The sequence below is a fragment of the Terrapene carolina genome, unplaced genomic scaffold (assembly GCF_002925995.2).
Source record: "Terrapene carolina triunguis isolate 2854851 unplaced genomic scaffold, T_m_triunguis-2.0 Scaffold68, whole genome shotgun sequence".
Taxonomy (NCBI): Eukaryota; Metazoa; Chordata; order Testudines; family Emydidae; genus Terrapene; species Terrapene triunguis.
The window spans coordinates 56,349,168-56,367,550 of NW_020664419.1; the positions used below are offsets into that span (position 1 = coordinate 56,349,168).

At 40.0% G+C, this 18,383-nt stretch overlaps 1 protein-coding gene across 2 annotated transcripts in view; it reads right to left on the reverse strand.

Moving 5' to 3' along the window:
* Positions 1–1,556: 1,556 nt before the first annotated feature.
* The window catches only part of GNS (glucosamine (N-acetyl)-6-sulfatase), a 33,126-nt gene continuing 16,299 nt past the window's right edge, over positions 1,557–18,383 (reverse strand). The window contains exons 7-15 of one of the 2 annotated variants that reach the window (XR_003369660.1): positions 16,628–16,710; positions 14,360–14,478; positions 13,457–13,560; positions 13,133–13,234; positions 10,439–10,546; positions 9,189–9,299; positions 6,906–7,066; positions 5,511–5,645; positions 1,557–3,905 (exon numbers count right to left, since the gene is read on the reverse strand). Coding sequence is in view for 1 of the 2 variants with exons in the window: in XM_026648779.1 (XP_026504564.1) it covers positions 5,573–5,645; positions 6,906–7,066; positions 9,189–9,299; positions 10,439–10,546; positions 13,133–13,234; positions 13,457–13,560; positions 14,360–14,478; positions 16,628–16,710 (861 nt within the window). In the remaining variant the exon portion in view is untranslated. Of the gene's footprint in view, positions 3,906–5,208; positions 5,646–6,905; positions 7,067–9,188; positions 9,300–10,438; positions 10,547–13,132; positions 13,235–13,456; positions 13,561–14,359; positions 14,479–16,627; positions 16,711–18,383 lie in introns of those variants that run through there. The other variant, XM_026648779.1, reaches the window with a different exon arrangement.

Consider the following 18,383-nt stretch of genomic DNA (forward strand, 5'->3'; position numbering starts at 1 on the left):
TACACACTAGAAGTCCCCTAGTGTGCTTTGACATACTCCCATTTCAAAGAAGGGTAGATCAAAGTGTGCTAGGAATTTTAGTGCACGGCAGCAGGGTTCATATCAATACTGACGTCACGTCAGGCTAGGGTGGGGTATATTTACTAATCAAAGGTCTTGTCTACACAAACAAGCTGGGGTGTAAATAGGCATGGATTTCTGGGTAAGCCACAAGGAATCTTCTATAGCTGGCAATCTTAGGTATGAACTATTTTGATAGAAAAGCTGACACTTAGGTATGACAACTGGCCTGTGCTCTAGATACCTGACTGGGTCCTTATCCGGACATAAGTATAAGCGCACCTATAAACTTGTTATACTAGTTTATCTAAAGTAGTTTAGAAATGGGTATAATTAAAGTGACCATAACACTGTATACAACTGCCTGTGGACACATTAACTTATGCTAAATTGGTATTAACACAATCTTAATTTTGTGACAGCTAAGGTTGTGTATAGAGACACCACACCCACCCAAAACCTGAAAAACATGGTAATAAGTTAAAGGAAAAAAAAGTCTTAGATTCTTTGCTACCTTCAACAGGCAATAGCATTCCAATACTTTCACTTCCCTTTCCAGATACTGAAAAGCCATGCAGCATTGCCAACCTCAAGAGATCAAAAGTCATGATATTTTAAAGATTTTTTTTGGCCTGTCTTGATTTTTGATCTCTCCTGAATCTATTAGGTAAAGTGTTTCTAGCCCCTGCTGCTGAAGCTCTCACTCCCCACCCCAATCTGTCTCTTTCCCAGCAATTAATCCTGTCTCCCAATCCCTACCCACCCCACCCCACCCTCACCTCTGTGCCTCCTGGGATTCTTCACCCTCCTGTTCCTGGTCTGGGAGCCACATTGGGGAGGATCAGATGTGCCATCTTGTCTGTTTCTTATAGGAGGAGTGGTAGCACTGGAGCTGCTCTGAGAATGGTGAGCAGATGGGTGAGACTGCTGGTTACAAGCACGGCTCTATGTTGCCAGGGGGCTGGATCTTCTCATGTCATCACAAGATGAGCTCCAGCACTTTCTAAAGAGTTGGCAATAGTAGCAATATGTACCTCAACTTCAAATTCACTTAGGAACTTTACCAGCAATGTTAACAGATTAGTTCTCCTTATGTTAAAATCAATAAGGCACTTCAACCAGTGTGAGTGTCCACCCCAGGGTTTTGCACCAATTCAAACATCCGTTTCTAAGCAGATTTGGATGAATGCCAACATTCCCTGCAGGGGTAAATCAGTCACTGTCTTAGTAATGGAGCTTTTAAATGGGCCTGCAGCTGTTCTTGGTAGATGGAGAATTAGGTTCAGACATGGTCACTATTAGGAAGAGCTGCAAGGTATACTTTTTTCCTTAGGTCTTCCCAAATGATTAAATACTAAAGACTTCTGCTTTTGGTCTTAATGAAATCTTTAATGTCTCAATTTAAGCTTTGCAAGGTGGATAGATACCAGAGCACTGGGCACTAGAATGTTATTAACTAGGCAGCAGACTTCTAGAACTTCTGACACATAACTACCTCCCTTCAAGATGTTCACAATTTCAGTTCACCATAAAAAGGTATGAGAGAGGTTTATAGTAGACAATTTTTATTTTCAAAAGGTGCAGCAGTGAACAGGGTCCTTTGAAGGGCACTTTCTAAACAAAACAGTTATGGTACAACAGAGAGCAGAAATTAGTAAGTCCACAGTGAAGTACAGTCAGACACTGTACAAAAAGAACAAATTAGGAATACATATAAAGTTGCACATTAAAAAATAATTTAACAGCCATCTTCATTGATTCAGCAGCATTACAACCAAATGTCTGTATTTGCCTTGTGTAGTGGATCAATTTAAAGAGATTTAGACTTTACCAAGTTATTTTAGTCTTTGAGACTACTGCCCCTACTATAGATGATTTAAGATCAGCACTCTAGGGGACAATCTGTGAAAGCAACATTTACTCCCTGACATACAAGAAGTCAATTCTCTGGCCCTATAAGCACTTATCTTCACTCATGCTAAAGCGACAATATTTTCAGTTAAGTGAGTAAGGATATTTGTGTTAATAGATGCAACAGTTTTGCTTCTGCAATGTTTTGCAGAATACAGTATCTGCTTAATCAGATTAGACTATCATGAGAAACAGAGTTTACATTTAAAAATGACCTGTAATCACATTTTATATGAAAGAGACTAGTACTTAGTAAGGCTTCTATTCATTTTCAACAATTAAATGGCTCAAGTAATAAGGTGCAAGTGGACACAGCCATGTTCAACCAGTTATTGAATGGAACATAGGAAGGCTCAATTTTTGAACCACTTGTGTTCTGGAATTCGATCTAGCTGTAAGGTAACTGAAATAATATGCTATTCCAGTTATCAAGAAAAAGTGAATATTGACCATTCAGGAGTGTGAAAATATCCATAGGATTTATTGCATCCTGTGAAAAAACACTGAACAGTTAAATCAGAACAAAAACAGGGCAGCAGTTGATTGTTACTGTTCTTCCTTCAGCTAAGCTTAAAATGCACTTCCAGTGCACGTTTCTTCAGAAGTGTTTGCATTTTTGCTAAGTCACAGCAGGACTGATGAGTAGAATGTAGTGAGGTGAAGGTTTTCTGTGGTAAATCATTATTTCTTAACTGGCAGACTTCAGATGTGGGTGTGGTAGACTCATGGTCAGTTGAGAAAAAGGCAATGTAAGGGAACAAGTCTGGCTGCAACTGAAATGACTGACCGGTATGTTTTCTGCATGAAAATACTAACAACATGTTAAATTAGGGTGAAATTCTTCCCACTGATCAGACTTACTGGATATTCTACATAATCAATTTCCATGTCAATGAACTGTAGAGGTAGAATATGCAAGATACATAGTTATCATTAAAGAGTAAAATTCTTCACGCTACCCAAGTATGCCATATCAGGAAACATGGTTATATCAAATTATACTTTTGGTCATGAATATATACTAGCTTTTTCTACAAAAAGAGAAATGTCTACTTAAGACCACCACCACCACAATGTTGCAGACAATGACAACCATTGCATTGCTGACACTTAGTAAACATACACACTGGAACTTCAATTCTATGACCAGCTAGAATAGTTTGGACATAGATGCTCAAAGTTTAATGCATACATCACTGACTGAAGATTTTTCTCACCAGACCCTTCACAACCTACAATTAAGTACAGCCCCCAGCAAGTTTAACTAAAAAGCAGAACACAAATCTAAGTGTACTAGTGTTAGACGAATATTGTTAAATGAGCGTTTAGATCACTTTTGGCTTGGTCAAAGAATAGGAGCAAAAACTCGTTGCAGGACCTAACAGATGGGTAAGGAAAAAGGTAAGATGCCAGGGAACACACTGATTAGGAAGGAGAGGTGTTTGTAGAAGAGACCAGAGGCTCAAAGACATTGAAGTGGGATAAGATGTTTTGGTGAATGGAGGAGAAAATAAGTTGAAAATCATAATTATGGTAGATAAAGAAAATGGAATATTTCAAAGGATCCAAGTAATTTAATGGGAGGAGACTGAAAGTAGTGGGCTGTTGTAATATGCATTCAGAGAAACAGCATCTCATATGTTCCCTTAGTTTTAGGGTCCTTTTCAGCAGCTGTTAGTTTTCCCCAGGCATCTCTAATGCCTCTGGATCAACAATAAATATCTTCTGATTTGGGAGGCAAAATTAAATCTGTTCACCATATGATTATGGATGGAATCAAGTTTACCTCCTGTTGGAAGTCACACAAGGAAGAAGGATGAGTAGCAGCTGGTCAAGTTTGTCAATACTGAAGTAAAATGTAGTCAATACCATGTTCATAAGTGTTGCTTTTACCAGATTCAAGAAGCTGTCAAATGGGATGTACTTTTTGGTTTCTGAAATTAGATATATTCTTATGGTTCAGCTATCTGAAATAATACTTAGTTGGTATAGGGCTTCATGTACTTGACAATGCACCAATTCAGGAAGTACCTACTCTTCTGACTTAAGGATATTGTTTTCTAAATGGATAATTAGATATATTAAAAACAGAAACAGTAAATAGCAACAGCTCAAAATGAGGAGAGCTTTAATTTGACAATGAAAAATATGTAATATCAGTTTTTTCCTTAAGCTACAGTTCAACTGCCTTCAAGCAGGATGATTTTCTTATAGGATCCTGTGAGATCAAGATGATAATTCAGTAGGTTTCTAGCTGTTGGTTTGGTAATGCATTTCTATGGAGACTAATTTAGTAAGCTTGCTGGCTCTTGAATTTAGGTGATTTTCTAAGTTTAGAAAGGCAGTCAATATTTTGAAAACGCAATCGCTTATTAATTCCATATGAGTATTTTTAAGGGTGAAAATAGTGTCATCAGTAAGTTGAAGACAGACAACTACCTCCTCACCCAAATACCAAAGCAGTAACATACCAGAATCCTTTGGCATGAAGGGCATAACAGAGGTAGTTTTCAGCACAGAAGCAGCTCTCGGGCAGAGGCACTCAAACTGACCTAAGTAGTCATCCTACCATGATCTCTGCTAAGTGAAGATTTGTGATTTTTATATTTCAGGAGGCAAAGCCAATTTAACTGTATGCATCAGGTCAATCTGAAAATGTTTAATTATTCACAAGATACTTGAAGGCTGGAGAGGACATGCACATGACAATTACTGTGGTGCTCATTTCTTTGTCTTCTGATGTTTACTCCTGTTCAGATTAGTGAAGCAAAGCTGGTTCATCATGACCAACATACAGGCACTCAGTTTTATTCCAACACTTCAGATTAGTTTTAACATATTAATAAAGCCTCTTTGAAAATATATTTTCTGTTAAAACTTAAAAGTAGTTACCACTGTATCTAATAACCTGTTACAATGTTCTGAATTGGAAATGGGTCTGAAAGAGTATCCTTGTGTCTGAAAGCTGCTTAAGCAAACCTGTGATGAATATTTTTACTGGTCTAGAGATTAAGTATAGTGCTTTAAAGTCTGCAAGAGGGACAGTTTCTAGTCAGATCCCTAAACTCTCTGGCTTATACTCTCCCATGCCATACTATGGTAGTTTGCTCCAGCTTAATTTAATTACAGGTGTTCAACACTGCTCTTAAACACTTTGCTTTTAGGAAAGTCTGTACAAGAGTGAATGAAGATGGGTGAAGATTTCTGTGCAATGTGTCCTGCCCTGGGTTAACATGATTCAGTTTATAAACTCGGTCTTTATTCATACAAAAACAAAATAAATCCAAGTCAGATTTATAGGTCACAAGTCAGCACTATACCTCTGATATGAAAAAGTATTTGAAAAACAAGGTATATGAGCAAGACAGATTAGTCATGCCTGACTGTTCAGAATTACAGGTCAGTTGTAAAATATACACTGGGCACAAGGCAGCCCTCTAAAGACTAGGGATTCTGCCCTTCCCCACCGCTAAAAGTTTTAACAAAACCAGTTGATTGAGTATTCCCAATGTAATTATTGTAGTTAGATACAGACAGACCTGCTGGTGTCCCTCTGAAGAAATGAACACAGGAAGCCAACTGAAGAGGCTGATAAATGCTGTTACAGAGACCGTGTGGAAAGTTTGTGAGCCCAAATACCATGACTGAACATTAGGCGTGGGTCAAATCTGTACCTAAGAGTGGGGAGAAGGTCTGTGTGAGCTACATTTAGATCAAAGATTACCAGCAACATAATAGATCTAACATATAGCACTAAACCGGAGTTCATTGGCATGGCAGCCTCCCTCAGCAGTGCACAATAGGGAACTAGTTCTCCTCTACCAGGACAGTGCTACAACATTTCTATTTAGTCACAAACCAATACTACAGAAGTTGACAAAAGTCAGTGTAGTAGCACTTTTAGCTAACAGAGATGTTGCATCTAAATACAACACTAGGGTGTATCTGCAGTAGCATTACATATGAATAAAGGAAAAGGGTGTCCAGAAGCTGCATTGTCAATATTTTGCAGTATTTACAGCAGCAAAATGTTATGGCAGTTTAGCATGTAAATGCAAGCTTATTATAAACAACAACAGCCTTTTAAGTGCTGCAAAATTTCTAGAAAAGCAGCAGCCTTCTAACTGGAGAGAAGGCAGGTCTGACTGACTCACACAGATGGTTTTGCTGCATGTTACAAGCTCTGTTTTCATGGCAGTTTGATAGTATTCCTTGTTTTGAATATTCAAGACTTGAATCCAAAGAAGAAGTGAGATAAGGCTAGCAAATCCTTTAGTTGGAACGTTCCTGTGTTGAGCAACACACGTAAAGCTTTTAATAAGCTGCAAGTGATTATTTCCTTATTTAACCCATTGTTCCTTTGATTAGTCAGCACAGCTGAAGAGCTATACAGGCAGCATCCTTTTCAAAACAACAGTGACTGATAAAGTTACCTGGAAAGGGTGTTTAATTACACCACTGCTGAAGATACATTTGATATGTCCATAGTTTCTCATATCTTACAGCCACCAAGTACAGTTAATTTATCTACATTTAGCCTTTATAGTCCCAAGTTTACATTTTAAATTAATTGACACTAAATTAGAAGTCTAGGTGGAGTTTCCTGGATGAAAAATGCAATACTAGGTCTGAGACAAAACATTCAGCTTCAGAATTTAGTTTGTCCTATACCCACCTTCCTTTCCATTAATACAGTCTCCTCCTCAGACCAAGTGTCTACACTGCCTGACAATTTCCAGGGATTTAAGTTTAAAAGCATTTATGGCACCATCCCTTTAGAGAGAAGGGAAGTCCCTACTTCCAACAAAAGGGAAAAAAGTAAGACTTTTGAGTCTTATGTCAAGGGAACTGATTTTATAAGACAGTCCTAAACTGCTACACAACTGTGAATGATGATTACAAAATTAAAAGCTGAAATAGTCAAAAAAGGTTACCCTGGGTCAAAGACGCCTGGTGTGCGACAAGTTGCTCCTGAGCAGGACTGCAACATCATTAGTCGATAGTTCATCTTCTCTAAAATTTCTTGATCTATTGTTTTAGCAATGTTAGTAAGCTGGTGTGGGTCTGCAGTCAAATTGTAGACTTCAACAAACACCTGTTTAAGTGGGAAAAAAACAGTTCCTGTACTGTATTAAATGTCAACGATTATAAATAGAATACGTCCTACACAATTAGTGGGGAAACATATGCTGGTAGAGTGACAACTTATTTTCTACTGCTATGTATTATCGTTAAATTATATCTTCAGTTAGCCCGTAGTGCCCACTATGTGCTAAGTAATTGCCACACAGCCATGAAATGGACCCTTCCTTGAGGAGCTCACAATTTCAGGACAGTCTTGAGGGGTCAGTGGCAAATTAAAATAAGGCAAATATTAAGGAGTGAATTATCTACATGTCAAATGTTAGGTTTGTCATCTTACGAATGGAGCCCAAGGTAAGCACATGAGGTAATAACTAACACTCCACACATATAGCTCTGGTTAATGAAACTCCCACAGAGTACATCTTTTTACCCAGACGACACTGCATATAACAGAGAATTGGACACAAGTGTATTATATAATCTCCAACTAAAACAGTAAAACCTTTGTATGGCCTGCTTAGAGAATCACAATATTTATTGTTTTTTCTTAAAAGTTTATGGGGCAGCCTGGTGATGGGTTAGCATGCAGTGACACAAGACACTGGTTCAAAAATATACCCCTGACCATTCTGTGGGGCAGTAAAGGTCGGATATGCCACAAGAATTCAACTAAAGCATGCATGCAATTAAATCAGCAGATTAGATCAGTTTTGATGTCTGCCTTTAGGAAGGGTAGAGCACTCACACAGCTCCCCCATCAGGGAAGAAGGGCTTGATCATGGTTTTCAGAGAATGGGAACAGGGAAGGGATTTAAGAGAAGAGCTGGGACTTTGGGTGCACTGTTTACACTCCTTGGTGGCACCACACACACTAAAAGTATCTTCCCTGGGATAACTGAAGGAGACTGTTCATGAAGCTAACATCCTACTAATGAAATCTGAATTTTGCTTCTAAATGGAGGAAAAGTCTGTCCTATCGAAACAGATCCTAGTAGGCCAAGTGTCCTAAATCTTTCTGGAGAGCTGGCCCTGTCATTTTCAGACCAGACAGCTGCATTCCTCCAATGTAAACCGCAATCAGCCTATTAGAATGCAACTTGCTTAGTCTCTCCTCTGTGGTCATGGCCTGAGTTAGCTGTAGAAATGTGATCTCCCCATCAGTGGGCTTTAGACCATTTGGAAGTGCTCAAACAGATTTTATATGCTACACTTTTCCACTCAGCCCTCTTGATCTCCTTAGGGGGGGCATGTACTTTACCCCTCCCTTAGCCTTTGTCTAGTGGGATCTCTCGGAAGCAGGAGCAGGTCATTCCCAGATCAATAGTGATGCACAAAGCTCACTGAGGGTCCCCTGCAGTGCATGAATAGGAGTCCCAATTTGGCATTGCGGTGAACACAAAGATGGCAGTTTGTTAAGGATTGGTAAAGCATTGCAGGGTTCCCGATTCTCCTTGGCAGTCCTAACGAGGCAGTTTGAAAACATGGCTTGGGACAAATACTGTTACAACCTTATTTATCATGTGACTACATGTTGCCCCATACCAACTGCTCCCCAACTATTAACACTTAGCAGTTTACCTCAGGAATTAAGCAATTTAAGACTAAGAATTGCCTAGTCTTTTGCTAAACTATAGGGGAAAGGTGAAATTACTGTTTTGCTGGCAAGGCCACACACTTGCACCGCTTGAGAACTTGCTAGGAATGTGCAGTGAGCTCTGAAATACGTGGCTAGCCACCAGTTTAGTCTATGATCTACAATAAGGTTGTCTCTGTCATTTAGATACGGAGGACTAAATTCAGCCCTGCTGCAACTCCTACTTAAGCTCCATTTACACCAAAAGTGAATTTGGTCCTAGATAATTTAACCCATTTCCCCCTCATGATCATGCAGTATGTTTTGGTTAACTATTTCCACCAACAGTTAAAACAACTGACTATTTAGCCTACGAGCGAAGCTACAGTCTCATTTTCAGAGTAGTTTATGCCAACCTTGAGAGTAGATAAACTTTGCAGACAGACATCAATGGAGTTACACTATAATAGATGTTAATTATCTCAAATAGTGAGAACTGCAAGAGAATTGAACATTTAACACACTGTGCCATTGAAGTAAGTGAGCCAGAAAGTATTACCTCCCGGTCATCAAATTCACAGTACTGCAGATCCCAAGAAGTTGACAGTGTCCTCACACAAGCATATGTATTGTTATACGAATCTTCACACACACAGTCTGGAAAACAATGCTGTAAGGAAAGAGGTTAAACAGAAAGAGGAGCGTGAACATTCTTTTTTACTTCATGTGGTGAAACTGAAAGCAATAGTTCCCCACCCAGAACTTGTACCCGCTGAAGCCAGCTGCAAGTAGTTCATGGACACTAAACAGAATACTGAAAACTAAATGTTAAAAATCCCAGGTAGAGATATATGGAACAAGAATACCAGTTTTTCTAAAAATCAGAAAGTAACTGTCAGGGAAGTTTTTAAATGGGAGATAGCTTCTTTGTATTATTTTTCCGGTGAATTAATACAGTAGCCAGGAAATGAAAACAATGCTCAATACCCCAAACAGGCTACTTAGACACAGTGGGAACAATACCATAAAATGGAACATTATGGTAGGGTCTATTTACAGTAAGCATTAGTATGACAGAATTACAGAGCACAGCTAGTGTATTGCAGAATGTAGCCACCTACTCACGGGCTTCAAATCAATATTTGTTTGTGTGATGAGGGCATCAGAATTGCAGATGTAAAAGATCATGGCCCTATGTTGCAGCCACCATCTTTCCAATAAAACAGACTAACACAGCTACCCCCTGATACTTGACATGGGATTCTGGGGGCACTAGCTATTTTAAAATCAAAGAGGCAGATGTTCAGCCATTCAAAACATTCTACTCTGAACCAGGCATGTTGTACTCAGAACAGGCATAGCTCCTACTGACTTACAGAGCAAGATATAGTAAAAACCCTATTTTAGCATTGGGTATTGAGGAGTTCATAAAACCAAAAAGTTCATAAATTGATCTTGAAGTTACAACGGATACCACGCATAAGTTGCAGTACGGTACACTGCATTGTCTTCTTGTCCTTCAAGCCACTGCAAAGCAATTTCCAATGTTCTGAAGGGACATCAACTTGTTCTTTGACATACCTTTTATTGTTATTTCCCCTCTACTCCCTGTCAAGAAAAATGGTTTGCAAAACTGGTTGTTTGTAAAATCGAGGTTCTACTGTCCCAGGAAGTAAATCCAGATTTCCTACATCACTGGAAGATACAATTTCTAGGCTACTAACAGGCTGACTCTGAACTGTGGTTTTAGTTTAAGCAATTTCAGGAAACATTTACAAATAATTCACGCTTAAGTTCAGTTCTGCTTACAGTAACACCAGGTCCCAGGGCAGGGCAGGTAGGATCGCTGCTGTTATGTCCTTCTCCTTGGTACTCAATCAAGACATCTGATCTCCAGGTCACATTTTTGTCTCCTCTCTAAAACAGAAAATAGTAAAATTTACTTTTTAATTGTTAGTTCTTCTGACAATGCCATAAGTAAAAATCATGCATGCCTGAGATTACATACTCCTTGCTGGTTACCGAGTAATTTAAGACCCATCCAGTGGCACCAATACAAAAGCATAACGAAGCTTGGTGAAAATGCCCTGTGTAACAACAACTGGAAGCCAGATTAGAGATCCAGTCCCAAAAACTGGAAAGTTGCTTTAGGAAGTGGGTATTTTGTTTCGTTTGAAGAGAGTGCTAATGACAGTTCATATACAAGCTAGCACTAACTGAAGGATTATGATCATCATGAAGTACAAGCCATGTTGCCAAATACCACTAAATTATAACCCAAAATCTCTAGAAAAAGTTTTTTTATATAGCCTCTTCCTTTAGGGGTATTGCCACAGATGAAGAATTACACAAGACAATCAGAGATACTTGCATAAAAGGGCACACTCAACTGGAAAGCCAATCAGTGTATTTCAAAAAGTGAGTTGAAAATTTTAAATCCCTCCCACATGTGCAGTTTTAGAATAATTTTTAAAAAGGCATGTAAAACCTATACAGAGGTGAGCAGATTACAGAAGAGGAACAAACTACACGAAGTACCGTCACAAATGCACACCATAAACTGACGGAAGTCTAACACCCACAATCTTCATTATTTGTAACAGCAGGTAGAACTTTAAGTCAGACATGAGATTTAAGTTGATGTTGTCCCTTTAAGGTTTCACTAGCGAAACCTTATACCACAAAAGTGCATTGGTTCTAAATCATGATGACTCATTGCAATTTCTTGAAAGCTACCTCCAATTTATAGACCAAGTATAACAACAGTAAAGTGATCAGCTACAAGAAGCTTCATTTAAATAGGTTTCTAATCATCTGTAGGAAACGTTAGTTCCCCCCAACCCCCGTCAGTGGGGAAAAGACGACTAATATCCCACTTATTAGGATTTAAATAAATATCAAGTGGGCATTGTGATATTGCACCCCATAATGCTTTATGGAAATATGCTTATGAGTGTAAATATGACATAACTGGAATATGTTTTATGCTAGATATGCCATGTAACATATCTCTGCAAAGGTTATGATCTACTGAATATATTCATCCTAATTGTATGTGTGTATCATTTTTGTATTTGAAGTTATGAATATTGGATATGTACTTTGATTTTAAGCAGCCTCAGTGAAGCATTTGGTCAGCTTTTTGAGAAAAAACTATTCTCACTAAGTGCCCAGTCAAGAAACACTTTAGCTGACAATGGACTTAGATGTGGATTGGCGTCTTTCAGAGCTTTCCTGGGAACGTTCAAACTAACATGTAAGCAATGGCGTCTGCCTGTAAAGAACTGAGTCATGCATGGACATGTGACTTGCCCATGTGACTCCAAAACTCCATCGTGTAGCTGTGATTCTGCATAGGAAAAAACACAAGGAGTTTCCACCCACAAGAGAGACTATACAAGGCCCTGGGAAACCCCTCCATTTTGTCTTCAGCTGGCACAAAAGATAGTCTCTCCCCCCCCCCCCAAAGAGAGGCCTGAAAGAAACTGGAACAAAGGACAGTAACTATAGGGGTGTGAGTGATAGCTGGACCCAGACTAGAAGGAAGTCTAGTCTGTAAAAGAAGCTTATTGGAACATCTCTGAGGGTGAGATTTACCTGCATTTAGTTTCTTACTGTATTAGGCTTAGACTTGTGTGTTTTATTTTATTTTGCTTGGTAACTTACTTCGTTCCGTCTGTTATTACTTGGAACCACTTAAATCCTACTTTTTATATTTAATAAGTAAAAAGTGATTTTTATTAATTAACCTAGAACAAGCAATTAATTCATGGGGGAACAAACAGCTGTGCATCTCTATCAGTGTTATAGAGGACGAACAATTTATGAGTTTTCCCTGTATAAGCTTTACACAGAATAAAACAGATTTATTTTGGGTTTGGATCCCATTGGGAACTCGGGTATCTGGATGTTGGAGACGGGAGCACTTCTTAAGCGGTCTTCAGTTAAGCCTGCAGCTTTTGGGGGACGTGGTTCAGACCTGGGTCTGTGTTTGTAGCAGGCTAACTTGTTGGTACTGAAGTCCCAAGCTGCCAGGGAAAACAGGCTCAGAGGTGATCCCAGCACATCAAGTGGCAGTTCCCAAGGCAGTTTCTGTGACCCAACCCGTCACAGGCATAGTTTTGTCTTGGTCACATATGCAGGTCTTAGAGCATTTCAGAATTGAAGAGCCAAGTAGTACAATCATCAAAACAGGAGTCATTCATCACCAGTAGTGCAACTAGTCAAAGAAAAAGCTTTCCATAAAAAAAAAAAAACGTTATCCTCCCCGAGGAGGGAGTTTCAGAGTTTATTGGAATGTATAAGCAATGAAATGCTCTACCTGCATCTTGATACTATTTTCATTACGCCAGAAGGGCTCTGTGTGAAAATGCCATGAGGAAGAAGAGAGTTGGAATGCACATCTTCCTAGTCCATTTTAGGAAACTTTATTCACTCTGAAGAATAATCTGTGTAAGAATAATCTGCAAATTGCTTGGTTACTAATACTGTCTGAACTCTTACCAGAAGCGGCAACAGTGACATCCCATCCATCTGTGTCTTGTTTATGTCAAACCCTGCGATATCCAAAATAGTGGGACCCAAATCAATGTTTGCAACCAGCATCTGGATGGTGGTGGGAAACAAAGTGTTACTGACTCACAAAAAGATTAATGTTCTTAAACTGTCAAGTTTTAGTGTCTGTCTGAACAAGAAAGTGAGGTCCCTTTATACTACAGAACACTAATGTGTTGCTAGACCCCTTTGCAACATATATGCCAGACACTGTGTGATTACTACAAAAGAATATGAAGACCTATATTACTGCACCTTCACTTATAATCCTACCTTGTTTGTCTGGTTTGGTTTGATGCCTGGTCCTCGAACTAGCAATGGAACTTTAATGTCAAACTCATAGAGCTGCCGTTTGTCTATTGGCAAAGAAAATTGTCCTAGAAAACATTAAGAAAAGAACGAGACACCATTTAATTGTGGTTTAATTTATAAAAGAGGGCTTCACATGACTCAGGATCTGGCCTTTGATGAACAATGACTTGTTTAATAATATAATATATATGGAGATATACCTATCTCATAGAACTGGAAGAGACCCTGAAAGGTCATTGAGTCCAGCCCCCTGCCTTCACCAGCAGGACCAAATACTGATTTTGCCCCAGATCCCTAAGTGGCCCCCTCAAGGACTGAACTCACAACCCTGGGTTTAGCAGGCCACTGCTCAAACCACTGAGCTATCCGCCCCCCCCCACTCCTTAAATAGGTCCTTTATCTTGACCTTACATACACAGACCCTCAGTCCATATTCACACACAGATTTCCTTTATTTCAGTCTATTACTGTAGTCAGATTCTGATGCTGTACAAGTTGGGCTACTTGTACAACTTCAAATCTACATACAAGACGACCACAGAGGGCAGCTCTAACACTGAGAAAGGAAAGAGATGCTATAATGAAATTCACCAGTAAAAATATCTTGGTATTTCAGAGCAGGAATGGAGGAAAAGTCTATATTTATACATATCATCATTACATTTTAGGGACAGAACACCACTTTATAAAATTCTCTGAAGATGGATGGCACTGTAGGTTTGCAGTCAATTAGTTTAGCTTCATAGCACCAGAGAAATATAATTATTGTCTTCATTTCACAGATGAGTAAATAGGGGCAGAAGTTAAGTAACTAAGATTTCACCAAAAGTTTGCAGCAGAATTGCAAAGGACAAGTATACATACCAGTATGGAAGCCATTGTCTGAGGTATAAAAAATGTAAGTATTATCTAGCTCTCCAAGCAATTCCAGTTTCTTCACCAGTTTCTCTATCAGATCATCTACTGACAGTAGTGTTTGCCATCTGTATGGAGCAAAAAATGTTCCAATTAGAGTGTATAGTATTAGTTGTAAATGGGTATTTATATTAGGCTACAAATCAATTTGGACTTCTGTTATGCACTGTAGGCATATCATGTCTATCACCACAAACTCTGGAAACAAACCAAACATATAGCGAGCTCCATTTTATAGTATGAGCTGCAGCCATTCTAAAAGAGACACAGACCTTTTGTTTTGTCTTATTCTGCTTTTGTTGGTTTTACTCCGTAGTGCCTGAAAGGTCAAAATGCAGATTGCATTTAATCTTATCTAGAAGTAGCCACAGACCATTTCTGAAGTAATGCAAACTAGCATGTTAGCGTCACAGTGTTCTCCTGCAAGGTCACCATTTTATAAAAGCAGAACTAAAGTGTTCCTAAAAAGTATGTCATGTTTTAAAACAGTTTCTATATCAGGTGATCTTTTCTGCACAAAAGAAAGTAGCAAGGTCTATCCACTTCTTCATATTGCTCCTGCAATTCCAGGATCCATTATTCTGATGCTACTAGCCATCTTCTCAGCAAGCAGACCTCATGATAGAAGAGTGTTATGTTTGGTTACAGGAGTAGTGAATCTCCACAAAGTGCTTAGATTCATTACTTCAGATTAACCAGTCAGATTTTATTCTGGGTTCTGATGTCTCCCAGCATGCACTCAGTGTTTGATTTAAGATTTAATTGCATAATTTCACCAGCATGCTTTATAAAACAATGACCTGAAAACCAGCTCCAAGTTTTCCTTCTCCAAGATAGCAAGCTCTACCCTGTCAGCATGTACAAAATACAGTTCTACTATTTAAAGTAGTGTTAGCATTTGTTTGTAACCCTCTTTTCATTAGAATTTAGCCTTACAGCAAAGATGGAGAATAAAGGGGAGACTAAAAAGCTTACTTAAACTTACACACAGTAGTTAGCTATGCCTTCATATTGTGCATTTCTTAGCTGCTGTTGCCATCTGTAATGTACCACAAGTAGTAACTGAAAAGTGCCCTAAAATATCACACATCTCTCTATAGAGAGACTACCCAAGAATCCTATATGGTTAACCACTAGACAGATCAGCTCTGAAAACAGGTAAATTGCTTCATTAATTACCAGTGAATTTAAAGTAAGGTTTTACTCTGATTCTTTGCCAGTGAATTGTGGAAGAATTCTGAGTTCTTCTGAGACAGACAGGGAACTGTGGGAAGGCAGTGGAGGACTATCAGCATCTAGCCTTCATCATCACTGCAAAGTGCACCAGTTACCAGCCCAAGTGAAAGCAGAACCCGGGCTCTAACTCACAGTCCCAGCTATGCCAGGTAGCCCCAGTTGAAAGCATCATTAAACTTGTGAGAGAGGTGTGTAGGTATGGGAACAATACCGAGATGCTAACTCTGCCGAGCAGATATATGTATGGTATATCCAGGGGGCAGTTCTGCTGAGTAAGATACTCTTGCTTCCACCACCACTTGTTCATTTTTTACTTAGCACTACAGAGCCAGTACAGCTAAAAGGAGGCTGGTTCCTAAGTTTCAATCATTCACACTTGTCTAAAAACTTACTGAATTCAATGGGACTGCTCAAGTGCAAAATCAGAACCTTTATTATTGACAGTATTATACAAAGAGGAGAAAACAGACTCAGATCCAAGGTTAGCTGGCTGGGGAACTAAATGTTAAGATATTTTCTAACTTGTTAACTAAGTACATTTGATATGAAAGTCATTGAGAGAATGAATTCTCACAGTGCCTTAAAAAAACAAACAAACCACAACCAAAAACAGATTAGATCATATTAGTCTACTCATTTTGACAATGTGAATGCATTTTACTGTCTCATGCACTAACATTCAGAGAAACAGTAAAGAGACCGAGCAGGACTTCCTATGTCTCTGTATGTTGAAGGACAGTAGCAGTTAGATACAAGGGATTTGTATGGTCTAGCAGACTACTTATAAGTCTGCCTACCAAAAAAGGGGTGGGGGGATGACTCTACAGGCAGCACCCAGAAAACTACTGCAGGTAATTTAATTCTTATGATGAGACCTGTTACACATTTTAAATTAGCTCATTTTTGTTTTCATCAGAATAGCCTCTGGGCTATTAGTCTTGCCAGGAAACCTATTACATGGTCTCAAGCAGCAGTTCCTACCTTTTTCTAAAAGCATCGTCTAGAAACTGTATTGAAGAATTAGTCATTGGAGTCTTTGCTTGCCTGATTAGCCAATGCTTGTCCTAAAAAAAGAACACATTAAGATTAGCACAGAAACAACATAAAATGAGCTTTTTTGTTAAGTGCTAAATCTTCAATGAATTGTTAATTGCAATAGTAATAGTTTGAGTGAAGTATTTGCATTAAAATATAGAGTAACCTGTCACTTTAATAATAGAATCATAAAACTGGAAGGGACCTTGAGAGGTCATCTAGTCCAGTCCCTTGCACTCAAGGCAGGACTAAGTATTATCAAGCCAGGGGTGGGCAAACTCGGGCCACATCTGGGTGGGGAAATTGCATGCAGGGCCATGAATGTAGGGCTGGGGCAGAGGGTTGGGGTGCGGGAGGGAGTGTGGGGTGTTGGAGGCGTTGCGGTGTGCAGGAAGGGGCTCAGGGCAAGGGGTTGGGGTGCAGGAGGGGTGTGGGGTGTACAAGGGGGCTCAGGGCAGGGGGTTGGGGTGTGGGGCGCAGGAGGGGTTTTGGTGCGGGCTCCGGCCCAGCGCCACTTATCTTGAGCAACGGCGCACAGTGGGGCTAAGGCAGGCTCCTGGCCTGCCCTGGCCCTGCGCCGCTCCCAGAAGCGGGCGTCACCACGTCCCCTGGGGAAAAAAAGGGGGGGGCAAGAGGGCTCTGTGCCCTGACCTTGCCTGCGGGTACCTCCCCCAAAGCTCCCATTGGCTGCGGTTCCCCATTCCCAGCCAATGGGAGCTGCGGGGGAGGGTGCCTGCAGGCGAGGGCAACACGCGGAGCCCTCTGCTCCCCACTCTCCCAAGGGCTGCAGGGATGTGGTGCCGGCCGCTTCCAGGAGCGGCGCGGGACTAGGGCAGGCAGGGAACCTACCTTAGTCCCGTGGCGCCATGGGGTTAGCAATGCCGTGGGCCGGATCCAAAGCCCTGATGGGCTGGATCCACCCCCTGGGACATAGTTTGCCCACCCCGATCTAGACCATTCCTGACAGGTGTTTGTCCAACCTACTCTTAAAAATCCCCAGTGATGGAGATTCCACCACCTCCCTAGGCAATTTATTCCAGTGCTTAACCACTCTGACAGTTAGGAAGTTTTTCCTAATGTCCTCCCTTGCTGCAATTTAAGTCCATTGCTTCTTGTCCTATCCTCAGAGGTTAAGAAGAACAATTTTTCTCCCTCCTCCTTGTAACAACCTTTTATGTACTTGAAAACTGTTATGTCCCCTCTCAGTCTTCTCTTCTCCAGACTAAGAAACCCATTTTTTTTTTAATCTTCCCTCATAGGTCATGTTTTCTAGACCTTTAACCATTTTTGTTGCTCTTCTCTGGACTTTCTCCAAATTGTCCACATCTTTCCTGAAATGTGGCATGCAGAACTGGACACAATACACCAGTTGAGGCCTAATCCGTGCAGAGAAGAGTGGAAGAATTACTTCTCGTGTCTTCCTTACAATACTTCTGCTAATACATCCTGGAATGATGTTTGCTTTTTTTGCAAAAGCGTTATACTGTTCACTCATATTTAGCTTGTGATCCACTATGACCCCCAGATCCCTTTCTGCAGTACTTCTTCCTAGGAGAGTCATTTCGCATTTTGTACGTGTGCAACTGATTGTTCCTTCCTAAGTGGAGTACTTTGCATGTGTCCTTATTGAACTTCATCCTATTTACTTCAGACCATTTCTCCAGTTTGTCCAGATCATTTTGAATTTTAATCCTATCCCCCA